Here is a 15,553-nt window from a genome sequence, read left to right as displayed (position 1 = left end):
GAGTGTTTTTTAACCTGTACAGCCTGTTTCAGGTCACTTTACCACATTTAGATGAGATCAATATGGGTTTTTGACCCAGCCAAGGAGTTTCCATTTCTTGACTCGCAGTCTGCCCTCGGTAGATTTCCTGGTATGTTTCAGTTTATTGTCATGCTTGCTGGATCCAGTTCTGCCTTAGTGTGAATTTGTTTAAGGATGACCCCACATTTTCATCAAGCAATCCCTGATGCACAGTAAAATTTGTGGTGGATTCTATGATGGGAAGCTGACCAGGCCGTGCTGCAGCAAAGCATTCCCAATCCATGGCACTTCCACCTCCATGCTTCAAAGCTGGCACAAGGTTTCTTTTCTGGAATGCAATCTGTGTTCTGGTGTATAAATAACTTTGAGTTTTACATACACATTTAAAAGAACATTAATCTAGAAGTCCTGCTCTATGTTTCTCTGTTCTCTTTGACAAACTTTGGTCTAACCATCAAGTGTTTTTTTTAGAGGGGAAATGTTTTCCCCTCTACCAATTCCAACAAAAGAAGTGTACTTCTAGTTTCTTTTTGATTGCAAACACATGAACTTTAGCATCAACAGTAGCCAGAACCTGCTAGGTCCTGACTGGCTAACAATGAATTTTTACAGAAGATTTTAGCAGCCATTTTCAGCAGTTCACATTGCTGATATCACTTCAAATTATTTTCAACATCCATATAACTACATATGATAAAATAAATGACTGTATTTCAAAATTGCAATAGCATTAATAGTTTTATGAAGTATTAGTTTGGACTCAGCAAAAAGCCAATAAAACCAGGATGAACAATCATAACATGCATGCCAAAGGGATTTGCTGTGTATGTTTTAAATGGCTGATAATTTAACTGATGCGTGGTCCCTGATACTTTCATCTCTTGCCATCATCCCCTGTGTAACAGGTGGATCAGCTGTGATAGCAACAATCCTCTGGAAAAAAAATTGATACTGACTAAGAATGCACTTTCAGATGGAGGTTTGAGGCCAAAGATCACTGCACATCTCATTTATCTACCCAGTGAGCAGGAAGGGATCAGCACTGATGACATTACCCCCAGATCACAGTATGAGAGAAGAGGCAAACTGGAAACAGCATCTCTCAAATAAACTGAACCCACTGGTTGTGTGTTGGCTAGTTATATGTTGGAAAAGTATGTATTTTACAAGGATCATCCTACGACGCTTTGGTGTAGATAGGATATGAGTGAAAAAGTTAAGACTTCCAGAAGGTATCCAGAAACTTTTTAATCAAGCAACTATTATTGAAAAGTTCAGAATCTTCTCACCATAATGCTTCTGGTCAGCGGAGGCCTGACCAGAGCACCCATTGTTGTAGTCCTGGAGTCCAATAACTTTAATAAGAGATCACTTGGGATCAGTGTTTGTGGGATGTGGTCTGAGTGAAATGGATTTGCTTCTCACAGTTCCCTGTGAAATCCCACCACAGTGGTATCAGTACTTCAAAAGCCAACTGAACTCTGCAGAGGTGTTCACATAGTTATTGCTATAGTTTTTTTTTTTTTTTTTTTTTTTACAAAAATGGGATTCACTGTTCACGAATCATTATATATAATTATATATTCAATATACATATATACATCATATATTAAACTTCAACAATTAGTTGTTTAGTATCAAGGTAAGATATATGATACCAGAGTAGGGGGTTCTAGAACATTTTATTTAATAATATTGCATAAATGTTTCTTAGCAAAGTAAACCCTGATGGTTTTTTTGACCATGTTTTCAATCAGAAGTTGTAGATTTCTTTTAAAACTAGTGGGTTTCCTGCATTGATCTGACTTTGAAGCAGTACTCAAATCTTGACTTGGATTGAGGTCAGAAATACTATTCCTGAAACTTAATTCTTAAAGCAATAATTCTTACCCAGGTTACCCTAAAGAGACCATCACAGACGTCCACGATTATTGGACGTCTGTGATGGTCTCCACCTTAGGAATCATCACACCTGACTTGATAGGAATTACTACGCTGATCAGACCCTATTTTATTGTCAGTGAGAATGAAAGAGCCCCGTACATAATTTACATGCAATTTAGGCTCCTCAGCACACAGATGTTCAATTACATCTACACGTGACTAAAACAGGAATATTTACAGCTTACACCTGAATGAGGTTGTTTCCATCATTTTTGTGAGGTAACATTGTTTTATGAGGATGAATGTGATTAATTCTCTTTGTATGGGTTTAAATCATGGAAGCTCAAACTTGAATAAGCATTGGATTCAATGCTCCTTGGGTTAAACAAAACTGAACTGAGTTATATTTCAGAGTATTTGGGTGGGTTTTAAGTCTTTGTGGTTTGGTTTTGATAATTGAAATAGTTTGCATTGCTGCCACAGATTTTCACGGTAGCTCCAAATATTGCTTTTATACAATGTCCATTTTTGTACATGCCGATTTGTGCATGAAACATTGTGCCACAAGCTTTTTGTGCAGAGAATATTTCGTACATGAGACCCATCGTGGCTACCGTCTTAGCTATTGCAATGCTTTAACTTTAGTATTAGCAGCTGAGAAAACTCAGCATACTTTATACTGACTAATATTTGGACATATTTCAAGGTGGGTTAGTGATAGGAGAGGAGGGAAAATCACAGATAAAATGGAACAAGCTCACGTTACCAGACTATCATTGCTAAAATAACCCAATGGAGATAGTTTGAATCACCAGAGCCTCAGCTCTGGCCAGACAAAATGTAAGCATCAAAACAAAGCAAAACACAATGAGTTGAAATATTTACGTTATTTTATCCTTAATTAATTCTCACTGTCCAGAAACAACCTCTTACTTTAAACTTTTTTAGGTTAACTGCACCATTAAAAGCCCAAAATGTAAATGATATTCATGACGATGACGACTTTATGTAAACATTTTTACTGCTACTGTAAATAATGATGGAGTGACTACTATACATTCAATGGGGTTGTGTGGTGTTAAATATGTGTATTTATTTAAGTTAAATGTTTCCCAAGTGAAAAAATATATAACATTTCATGCAGGTCAGCCTCATAAAACTTGTGGAAAATATCTAAAATGTTCAAAAAGAGCAACAGCAAATAAATTGGCAACATTGTAATTGTTACATATAACGAATAGGTTCTCCTTTTTATTTTTTTAATTGACTTTGTGTCCTGATCTACGTCCTTGTCGCCAGGTGAGAGCCAGCGCAATCGCCCAAGACGCAGATCAGAACTACGACTACGCCTCCAACAGCGTCATCCTGCACCTGGACGTCGGCGACGAAGTGTGCGTTCAGCTGGACGGGGGAAAAGTTCACGGGGGAAACACCAACAAATACAGCACCTTTTCTGGCTTCCTCATCTACCCCGACTGACAGTATAACCCTACTCTCCTTCCCCCTTTCTCTGTGATCCAACAAAAAAGTTTCCTCCTGTTTCTTCCTCTAACACGTCCTGCCATCCATTTGTCATCTCTTCGCGTAATACACATAGTGACAACAACAGAGTTAAAGAAAGTTTGTGTAAAAAAAAAAAGAATATAATGTACATATTACCAGATAAGATTGACTCATGATGCGCATACTTTTGTGATCTTGAATAAAGGGCCATGTACAGTATGCATAAGCATGGCTAAAATACATAATCACACCTTATTCCCCGCATATATGGCTGTTTACACATTATTGAACTTGGGTTTTTGCTCAAAGACAAACCGACTGAAATGATATCTGAATGTAGACTGTCAATCCGGGGCGGAGGTATTCGGCTGCATCCTCTTTCCCTCACTGTGAGATAGATTTCCATTACGGCTGTAGACACCAAACAAGAAAAAGGCATGAATATATTGATCGCAGCTGATAATTTAGAGCACCTCCCGATTATACCGCTGTGTGTTGTATGTCTGTGTTAATGCCTGCGTGGACGCGTCCGTGTGTGTTTTTTGCCCTTTAGGTCTGTGGAAGTGTAAAAGCATCCTTTATTTATTTTATTTTTATTTTTTTGGTTGGCGCAATTTGCACAGAGAGGGGAGGGAGGGAAGCTGCTGGTAACAGTCCTTTAACACACACAGTTTATCAATACTGAGGTTTAGCTTCGAGATTGATTTCTGAGCCCCAGAGCAGCGTCATATTGTGGTAACAAGGTGAGATTTCATCTAAAGCTTATGCTCAGTTACACATTAACCTTACATCCACAGTGTGCAGCAATGATCAAAAGCACCGAGGTTTAGGAAATGTGCTCATTTACCATCTGAATGAGATGAAAACAGGTTGATAATTCTTATGGCTTTTATTGAAAAGGTGTTGATTTTTTAATCAAATTATACTTCTTCTAAATGTACATGGAGTTATATTCATTTCACATATCGACACTAAGGTTTAAATTTCTAAGGGATTGCTTTTAAGTATATATATATATATATATATATATATATATATATATAGATATAGATATAGATATAGATATAGATATAGATATATAGATATAGATATACATATACATATAGACATTTTATTAAGGAAAGTAACCTGAGTAAATACAAAAAGCAATTTTTAAAGAGGATTTCATTTATTAAGGGAAATGCTGTCAAAACTGATGTTCTTGATATTGAAAAGTAGTGAAAAGTAAATCCCCCTTAAAGTAATAATTGCTTTTTGTGCCATCCTTTGCTAACCTTGCCTGCAAGATGAATTCTAGCAGGATTTATGCGTTCACAAACACACAAGAATAAATAAAAGTGTAGAACTAGAGTGCTACACATCATCAATCTGGTTAATCCTTTGCAGTAACAACTTGCCAATGGGCTAAAAAAAAGTCAAAGCCCTCTGCACAGCTTCCACTAAACTCTGGTGCTGCAGCTGCCAATATGCACCAGTTTTCAAAAGCCTGTTCAAGGTAATCTCAACCAGATTTCAGTTCAGACTTTGACTAGGCCACTTCAAAACATTTATTTAGTTTTTCTTTGAATCACTCAATGGTGGATCTGCTGGTGTGCTTTGCTCTTGATAAAATCGACTTCTGTCTCATCTGTTCCCAAAATATTTGCCCGCAAGTCCTGGTGATCATCAAGGATCACAAATATGTTTTTTGTTAATGTGAAACATACCTGTATGGTTCTTCTCCCAGAACCCGTCCATGGAGGTCATTTTGATCTGTCTCTGTCTTATTGAATCATGAACAGTGATATCAATTGAGACAACTGAGGCCTGGAGTGATTTAGATGTTGTGCTGGATTCCTCCAATCTCCTGGTTAAATCACAGATGGAGCGATTTTGGTTGGCCGGTCACTCCTGGGAAGGTTCACCTTGTTCCATGTTTTCTCTGTTTGTAGACAAAGGCGCTCACTGTGGTTCACTGGAGTCCCAATCCTTTCCAGATGGATCTGTCTCATCTTTACAATAAAATGTGGTCAAGCAAAGTTAATCCATAATTTAACAAGAGTGAGGGAATACTTTTTGTTGATTAATAAAATTGTATTTGAAAACTGCTTTTGTTTTTGTCCAGGTTTCCCTTGTCTGCTGCTAAAATGTATTTAATGGTGTGAAACATTTAGGTGTGAGGCAAAAAAAAAGAAGCAAAAAACAGAAGAAATTGGTGAGAGGGAGTTTTGTTTTACAGCACTGTCTGCTGCTAATGTTTCAGACTTTTCTATAAAGGAGGAAAAGTGGTTGAGATCTTTTTGTTAACAGCCAGGTATCAGATCCTCCTCCCATAAATGAATACTGATGTTTCTTTGCTGTGTTTTTATTTTTACATCAGAATTCAAAATGTATAAAGCACTATTGTAGACACAAATTGGATTTAGCAGGATGAGTCACTTTTATTTTTGAGAACTCCAAAAACCATTAGGGACTTAAACTAAACACCCTTCACTGTGCCAGGTGCTGGAGTAAAGGCCGTGTGTTGTTTATTATTTTCTTTGCTTACTGGGAACTCTGGAGCGCTGAATGTGCTCCAAAGTTTGAAAAGGGCATGTAAATGTACACAACAGCTTTCTCCACTATCAGACTTTTGTGATGTCCCACAAAATAATGTAGAAAATACAAATTTGACACCATGCGGATATCGACATGAATGTCTTCAAGGAACTTGCAGAGAAACCATAAACCTTTTGTTCTTACCAACAAGCTTCTGACAAAATGGAAGCTGGACATTTGACAACTTTTCTCACCAGAATTTAGTAGAGTTGATTTGAATTATTTTTCTCCTTGCACAGACCTGACTTTTAAGCATAGTCTATTTATTTCCAGTAGGTGTGAGGGCAGCACTATTCCTGAACTTTAATCCTATTCATACATTTTCAAAACCAGCTTTGATGTGTGTTTGGGGTTATTGCCCTGCTGGAACACCCAACTGTGTCCAGTGTTTAACCGTCCAGCTGTTAATTATCAGTACATTTGGGAGGTTATTCTTCATTATTCCTCATACTTTGTGCAGTGCAAGTGTGTAAATGTACAGATATATGTCTATTTAACATCAAAACAAACCCTCAGCGTGATGCTAACACCAATATGCTTACCCTTTGGTCTAGTGTTTCAGGTTTGAAAACATGATTCTGACTCTTCCACAGACAATATCTCACTGTCCCCAAACAGCTCAAACTTTGTCTCGTCTGATCCCGAAACCTTTTTAAAGAGGACATTTGGCTTGTCCATGTGGGCTGCTGCATATTTTGGTCGAGCTTGCAGGTGTTGACTTTAGGGGAAGTGCTTTTTGCTGTCCTTTGGTCAGTCACTGTCGTGGTCCAGCATCTTCTAGTTCTTTAGTGGACTTGAGGTTTGGTAGGGTTCCTGATCATTGTAGCCAATTTCCTTTCATCTTGAATTTGAACACTGTTCCAGTGGGACAATTAAATTAAATATGCATCAAAACTGGTCAGATTGGTTTTCAAAAATGGATGAAGCAGGTGAATATGGGTATGTCCTACAGGATGCGGTGGGAAATCATTCATTTCCAGTATACTTTTGCAGCTTGCTAAAGGTAGCTCTACTATTGGGTGCAGGGGGTGTTTTAGCCAATTTATCCACCCCTTTAAGGCCAGGGATAAACAACAAATCAGATTTCATGCCACATGTGAAGTTTTTTTTTTTATTCAGCCATGAATCATGCAAAACCACTTGAGTGGCATCCCAACAATACACCCGTACACACAAAGCTGAAAAGGACCATAATCCTCTTGAAAACACATCTCTTGGAGGCTCTTTACAGAGTGGCAGCTACTTGAATTAAGAGAATAGAGCTAAAAAGATTCAAACTTCTCTTCTAAAGCTCTGCTCGGCACGATGGTTACAGCGAGACGGGGATGAGCCTTTACTTTAAAACGTGTTTTTTTCATTGTTTCATTGTAAATGGACACATATTAAAATGTTTTTCTTTTCAAAATGCAGGTGACTGTTGTCGACTGTTACTGCCATTTGCCATACATTCAGGTTCTCTGTGCCTTATTAATATTTTTTTTCTTTTGAATGCATTCTTCCTTGCTCTATTAAAACGAAGATGTATGCAGAAGTTGATCCACAGGATGTAACCGTAAACAGAGAGGGATTTCGTATGTCCAGCGTAGGCCGTCCTTGTGAATATTAAGCAGAAGAAAGTTACTGTGAGTCGATGTTTTTATCTAGATGGAAATAAATCCTGTAAACGCTGAGAAAAAGGGATAATGTTGTATGTAAGTAGGGGAGGGAAAACAAACAAAAAGAAAAACTTTATTTATTTCGTCCAGAGAAAATGGATGTAACCTCTAAAAGAAGAAATCTGTGATGAAAGGAGTTGTCACTTTTACTTGTAGATTTAGTGAAGAGATTATTTTATTGTCATTCCTAATATTGATCCAATGCTGTGAATGTGTTGTATGCTTTCTTGTCTCAAATCTAAAGGTGGCAGCATGCCTCAGCTCTCATTATATATGGGGAGAAATAATCTGTTTATCTCATAATTTTCGTGCAGTGATAGAAAAAACTTACCTGATTCATGATGCTGTGTGTTTTACACAGACATTTCCCCCCTCGGTGGCTTTCACGCCACCTCAATGACATGCTGCATCTCACCAGGTGTGTTCTTACAGGAACTGTTATCTTTGATTGGAAGAAGTTTGGATTATCGTCACTGTGCATTTGCAAGCTGAGTTGTGTGTTTTACTTTGTCACGTGATCTGCAGTGTTTCCCCCTGCTGAAAGACCATAAAATACAGTTAAAAAAAAGAAAATTCTGAACTATTTCACTATAACTAAGTTCAACAGTTGGTTTCCCTGATTTTATTACATGCTTTTATTATTCATTCTGGGGAAAATAAAGAATCATGTGATAAAATCTGTTGTGAAGCGGTCGCATTTTTAAAGTGCTTTGAGTAATTTAGTGCATTTTAAAAAAAATCAAATTAAATGAACTTGATTGATCTTACAGCAGATATTGTTTTATTACTTTGAAAATGAAGAGCAGGTAAGTACAAATTCATTCATCTACAGTGCCGGTCCGAGCCTCTTGGGGGCCCTAAGCAGAATTTGATTTGGGGGCCCGCCTCCCACCACGCAGAATCACCTATGCTAGAAGATTATTGAGACAAATGTCACACTGTAATGTTATAGCGAATATCCTAAACGAATACAGTGAGGTTATGTATTAATACAAAATAAATAAATAAATAAACTATATTTAAAATACTTCTCTCTTTTATTAAAACTTCTGAATCCAAACTGTCACAAAACATATTGAATACATTATTTCGTCATCATTCATTCATTTGTATCATTTGTATATATATATATAAAAAAACGATAGGGGGGGGGGGGGGGGTGGCTCAGGCCGGCCCTGAACATCTACCAGTAACCCATAGAACAATTGATAAATGCTTATGCGTCTTCGTTCTTATTTGGGTTGCAATAAAGGGCACAACTTTCTAACATGCATCATACCTTATCTTATTTTTCATTTTTATTTGTTTTACATAAACTTGCTTGGAGAACATGTGAAAAAAGATCAACAAAGATCGTCTTAATTCCTTTCAGAAACATTCAGGAATAGAGTGTTGATTATACATTTCTCATAGATCTTTAAAACATGGAAGGGCAATTACGTTATTATCAGATGCTTATAAAGACTGTCAGTAAAAATGCGAAATAAACGTCACAACAGAAAAAAACATAAATAAGATAAATTACATTTTTTATATATTAAAGTTCTAAGATCAAATTGTTATTATATCATCTTTCGTGTTCTATATTGAGGGCCATATTTTGTGTGCAATTTTTTTTTTTTTGCAAAACAACTGACATGTTATTCCGATGATGATTAATAATATGAATAATAATTCATTTTCCTTTCCCCCCCTTTTTTAAACCTGTCCTGTTTAGGAGGGCAGCATTAAGCATTAATAATAATTCATTTTCAAAATGTGAGATTGCTGCAACTACAGCCGTGCAGATAGATTTGCAATCTAAGTATGCTCACACTTCTTTAACATACTTATGTTTATTTTTGTTTGTGAGGTTAATGTTCAATCAATTAATTAACTAATGTTAATGTTTAATTATTATTTTGCTATATTCTTAGTAAAAGGTAAAATATAAAAAGGAATATGATGGATTTCAATCTGGCATTAAACCTTTGATTTTCTGAAAGCCAAACAAAGTTTCCAATGCCTAAATTTAATCAGGTGGTTTATGCACTGAAACATAATATAATTATGAAAATAATAGATGCCAGTCTGTAACAAAACACTTCAGTAACTGAAAACTCAGGTTTTTGCCTAGCAGCACCTGTACACACTCCTTAACGGACAACCCCAGTGTTCCTGTTGAAAACATCCAAACAGCAAAAAACAATGTTTCTGTATTTCTACTATTGTAAACAAATAGACCACTGTGGAGGAGGGAAGAGATTCAAATGTCTGAATGCACGTAGGGAAATCTGAACAATGTCCCCCATTGTAAATCAACCGTATTGTTAAGTTGAAGAACAGACACTTACAGAGTTGCCACTAAAAAAAAAGAAACATGATATAACAGGCTGATCACCAGTAACAAAGAAACTGGACAGAAATGGCATCCGTTGGAGAGCTCCATGGCTAAAACCACTGCTGAAAAAAACAAAACCAAAACAAAACGAGCACAAAGGCCTGTCTCATAATTCTCACAAAAACATCCTGATTTTGGGGGGGGGGGGGGGGGGATGCTGTGGCGAGTGTAAACTAACAGTATTTTAGAAAAAGACTATCATACCTTCAGTCAAACACAGAGGCTGTAGAGTGATGATCTGGAGCAGTGCTCCTGCTACAGCATATGATGGAACCATGGATCCTGGTGACCACCAGAAATTTCTAAAGGAGAAAGTTCGACAATCAGGGTACGACCTTATAGGATCGAGCAGCAGGCCAATGAACCAATGGGACACACACACACACACACACACACACACACATATATATATATATATATATATATATATATATCATGAGGGATAAAGCCGTTCGGAAAATGGATGGATGGATGGATGGATGGATATATATATGTATATATATATATATATATATATATATATATATATATAAAGCTGTAAGACAAGCTACAGTATGTCTTAATTAAAACATTTCAGCAGAGTGGGCCAACGTTTCTCTACATGATGTAAAAAAACTCCATGCCAGCTATACCAAACCCTCCAAAGGGGCACACGATGATATTAGTGATATTAAACATGTAATAAAAAAATGGAAAACAGAAGAGATTTGGAAGAAGGAAAATTACTCTTTTTGTGGGAAATTGTAGATTTCAGTCTTTTGCTTTCTATAAATTCACACAATTTTAATAATTAATGGAAAATTAAACAAAATCCCGCTAAGTAATGCTATGACATGAAAACAACGGCCTCTTCTACCTATACAATCTGTGTTCAGTGGTGCATGAAATTTATCATGCTACTTACGTTAATAGAACATTTTTAATTTTGCAAACAAAGTTTGAACCAAAATGTAATAATTCGCAATGGGCTCCCCTTTACATTTACACCGCAAACCTCCCGGACTATGTGAAGCTTTATGCTATGCACCATGGTTCTATGAGGACACAAAATATTGTATAAACATACATAAAAATACAGCTGATTAAAAATAACTGAAATAAATAAAGAATATTCCACCAGACCCCACACCAGTATGGTAGTAACATAATTGCAATTTATTCCCATCAGATTATATTACTTGGATTTAAAATTGTGTTAACCATTTTTTAAATGCGATATGAATATACAGTAACATAGAGTGCACTGATTACACAACAAAGACCTGTTGTGAATACAGCAGTTTTACTGTTAGAACAACAAAACTGCTTAGAGGGCGCTCAGATATTTAGACTATTCTGTCATCAGTGCATGTACCAACTTTCAAAAGATGCTGTAGTGGCTGTCATGACAGGAATGATAATAATGAGCTGATTCGTTGCAGTTGTGGTGGAAGGTTTATCGAGGTCTGGAGATGCTATTAAACATGAATCTGGGGTTAGCCTTGGATCCTCTTGAAACTTCTCTGCAGTCTGATGCTCATCTGAGGTAAATCAGGTGCAGGGTTTGTGAGCACATTGCCTGCACACATTTTCAGGTTTTTCATAACAAATCTGATATATTTATATATCACTCACAGAGAAGTAAAGAAAATTAAGCCACATAAATTTCCCTCTTTTGACTTTGTCCACTTTAACCACACTGCTTTGATTCGGGTGAAGAATCACACATTCTGCTCCTACATCCAGTTTCAGGAGAGAGCCAAACACATTTCTGAGACAAATATTAAAATGTCGGGGGGAAAAAAAAGTCAGAATTACAACTACAACAACCTGTGAGAAGGTGGCTCTCTCCCATTAAAGCGCTTGTTTCTTTTCCTTCGGCTGCCACTGCGGTCGGCACGGCGGCCCTGTGAAAATGAAACACTGGAACATAAAAAAAGGAAGTTCTTGCCAACCCAGAATAAAAACAAGGAGATGGATCTTTAATTAAAGGTGAGAGGTAATGCTATTCTGGGTGAGGGGGTTCTTTCAGTATGTGGTGTGGATGACTGGTTGGAGAAATGCCGGACTGCAGCACCCCCTCCACCTCCTCCTAAAGCCCCCTCAGCCCTTTCCTCTGAGTCCCATCGCACCCTCCCCTGCACATTCCAGCGTTCAGTTAATTGGACAGGGAGAGTGGGCTGAGGAGGGAAGCGTTCAGGCCCATTAGCAATCCTCCTGTGGAAGGCTGAGCCGGGAGGATCACAGACTCACAAATAGGAGGATTAAAATAATCAATAGACTCCTCTCTCTCTCCTTCGGCACAGACAACGGGGGGATGGTGCACGCACACACTTACACAGATATGCACACACACACACACACACGCACACACGTGTTCAAGAGCAAATACAAACACACCAGGAGTCTCAGGAATACTAGTTCAAGGAGCAATTCCCTTCCCGCAGTGTTGTCTTTGGATTTTCTCAAATTAGTTGGAGTCTTGTAAAACTAACACACACACACACACACACACACACACACACACACACACACACACACACACACACACACACACCTCCTTTGTCTGTTAATGAGGGTTAATTTCAACCTCTGCCTAAATGAGGACCACTGTAAAGGTCAGACAAACCGAAAATAGTCCCACAAGTCAGACGTGTAATTTGGTTCTGTTGTTTCTGTAGTCCTAACTCTTTAATAAACACATCTTATTATATTGTTAAATAACTTGCGTTGACAGGAGCTCTCCACAAAACGTAAAAATATTTTTTCTTGTGTAAACCAGGAAAGCTTTATTGCCTTAACTGCTCATGCCTTGTTTTTTTTTTCTTCTTCTTGGTTGAGTGCGTTTTCATTCAGTGTAATTTTGTTGTAAAAAAAAAAATTATATAAAGTTAGTTTTGCTTTAATTTATTGATAACAATAAAAAAACCACAATAATAATAATCACTGTTATTATTACTATTATTATTAGTAGTAGTAGTTTTAGTAGCAGCAGTGTTGGTACTGTTACTAATACCACTAAGCATAGAAGAAACCTGTACCTGTCTAGCATGTAGAAAGATAAATGTGACTTTAGCCAGACAGACGGCAAAATAAAGTTTTTGGAGCAAAAAATAAAACATATATATTTACAGGAATTTCAGTATGTTGTCTCGCCAAATATTATGTTTTTTTAAATTTCACTATGTCTTTATCTCACCCTCTCACTCACAGAATCCTCAAGGGGCAGAGATTTTAGATGTACTTTTTAATAAAAACAGATCTCTTTTCAGAAAGACGGTTTTCTTTATTTCGTTTGACTGTAAAGTTCAAGAGTCTAAAGAGTTTATTACCGGGCTGTAGAGGGACAGTTTGTTTCATTTGGTTGGGACGATATCGGAAACCATCTGCATTAACTGGTGACTGACCAGATATCTACCTACTTTGTTTACACCATTGCAGGTGGGACCAGTAACCACAATAAAGAAAGAGAAACACACACACGGGTAAAGGAATTTAGCACAGGGCTGTCCCAGCATTAAGTTATAGTTTGTGTTTATGATCATTAAGTAATTTGTTAATGATAAAAGCACCTACGTTCATAAATGTGCCATTTGCAATGTTTAGTTGTTTGCTTGATCTGCAGTCGTAGGCTTTTCAGTGATGTTCACTTGGTTCTTAACAAACAAGTTAGGGTTCCCTTTTACTGTTATACGTTGGAGGTCATGTATTTCTTTTACCGCTGAGATGTTGTGTGACAAGATTAAATAGGCTTTATTGTTATGCATCTAAACAATGAGCAGAATGATTTGATTTCTACCTTTCATGTTCCCAACAATCCAATCAATGTGATGAGAGAAAATACAGCTGTCTATGGTTGATTCGGCTGAGTGTTGGTGTAAAACAGAAATAAAAATGTATATAGAATATTGGTAGAAAAGTTTAAGTTTCTCAGGCAAAAACTCAAGGTAAGCCAACTTAGAAGGATTTAAATCAACTACTTGCCTTCAATTGCTTTCTCAATTGTATTTTGGCTAATTTACAGCAAAAAGGATGTTGAATTGTGGTAAATACCCAAACGTGTTAACTCAAAATGCTACGAAGGATACTGTGTTTGCTCTTTTATTAACAATTTTTACTTATTTTAAGCCCCTTTACACATTTTTATCAAGCAAAAACAGCTTCAACTGCAACTCAAGTTTTAAAGCGATCACAACCAGGCCTATGGCCTTTGAATGTTTTGATAATTGGATGTTACATACAGAAACCAGTCATGGAACACAAAAATGCTAGTGGATTTATTCATTAAAAAACTGAAAATCACCAGCGAAAACAAACAACTTATTGTTTTATTCATATTCCAAAAGAAGCGCCTAAATTGGAACTGGCAGTATACTGTAGTTGTAGGAGACGAGGTTTCTTCTGTAAATTTCAAAGCTGTATTTCCTCATCTCAGTGTTGTAAACAAAAGATTCATCTGTACTATTTATGGACAGTGACGTCATGGGACAAAGCATTTAATAACTAGTTAGGGATGTAGATGGAGTTAGAATACCAGAAATGGGCCAATTTCTTATTTGCTTTGGCTCGTTGATTTCATGTTTTTATTAGAATAAACATGAAAAGAATGTCAAATTCTAATTTCTGCTAAAAAAACTGTATGTATTTCAATTTAATATTTTGTATTATAGAACAAAACTTGAATGACAATTTAGTTTTCTTTCACATTGTCTATGTTTGTTTTTCATTAATGGTTTCTGATGACAAACCACAACAGGCTAACTGTATCAAAAATCCTTTGAAATGTCATTTGATAGATGTCTCCCTAATTATGCGACTGATCTAGAGCACTTTGTCAAGCTCTCCTTATCTTTCCTACCTTCAGTCTGTCTGTAGCAATGGTCACTGTGAAGATTTAGTCTAAAGAGAGAGGGCTAGTTCATTTTGTAGTGTGTTTGCGTTTTCTTTTTAAACTAAAATCTGCATTTATGTAATCGTTTAAAATATTTTATTCTGATTTCCACATGCCACTTAATTCATTGGTATTGTTTGCTTTTAAATCATTATGCCTATTTAAAAAATATATTTCATAATTTTCCTGTAAGTGACCTTCATTATTTTACTAATAAAAGTGACATTTACAATGGCGGATAATATTAGCCAATGCTTAAACACTGCTGCTTATATTGATTCTTGCCACCATATAACGTTTGACCTTTGTTTCTGATTTTGTAAAACCAATTAAACCTGATTATTGTTAGAATACTACATTTTTCGTGCCCTCGGAATCTGTAATCCCCCTCCCCAAAATACGCGATGATAATATAATCTGCACAACTGCGCCCCCTGCTGTATTCCCTCTGTCATCACAGCGTCCGCGTCCTCCGCCAGCTGCAGTAGCCTGCTCTGTCCGCTGGGTGGCAGGCAACGTCGACTGGTTGTCTGCAGGCAAAGATGGCGGTGCGGAAGAAAGACGGCGGCCCGAATGTAAAATATTTCGAAGCGTCTGACACCGTTTCCCAGTTTGATAATGTCCGCGTCTGGCTGGGAAAGAATTATAAAAAGGTACTGAGCG

General features: G+C 37.0%; 1 protein-coding gene across 3 annotated transcripts in view; it reads left to right on the top strand.

Annotated features, from left to right (window-relative positions):
- The window catches only part of LOC105937014 (complement C1q-like protein 4), a 44,774-nt gene that overhangs the window by 27,543 nt on the left and 1,678 nt on the right, over positions 1-15,553 (top strand). Inside the window, exon 3 of one of the 3 annotated variants that reach the window (XM_036151825.1) lies at positions 3,205-3,235. In XM_036151825.1, the coding sequence (XP_036007718.1) occupies positions 3,205-3,235 (31 nt within the window). Of the gene's footprint in view, positions 1-3,204; positions 4,396-15,553 lie in introns of those variants that run through there. The other 2 variants (XM_012878119.3, XM_036151823.1) reach the window with 2 other exon arrangements.

This window comes from Fundulus heteroclitus, chromosome 20 (genome assembly GCF_011125445.2).
Source record: "Fundulus heteroclitus isolate FHET01 chromosome 20, MU-UCD_Fhet_4.1, whole genome shotgun sequence".
NCBI classification, from domain to species: Eukaryota; Metazoa; Chordata; class Actinopteri; order Cyprinodontiformes; family Fundulidae; genus Fundulus; species Fundulus heteroclitus.
This window is presented reverse-complemented; position numbering and strand designations above follow the sequence as displayed.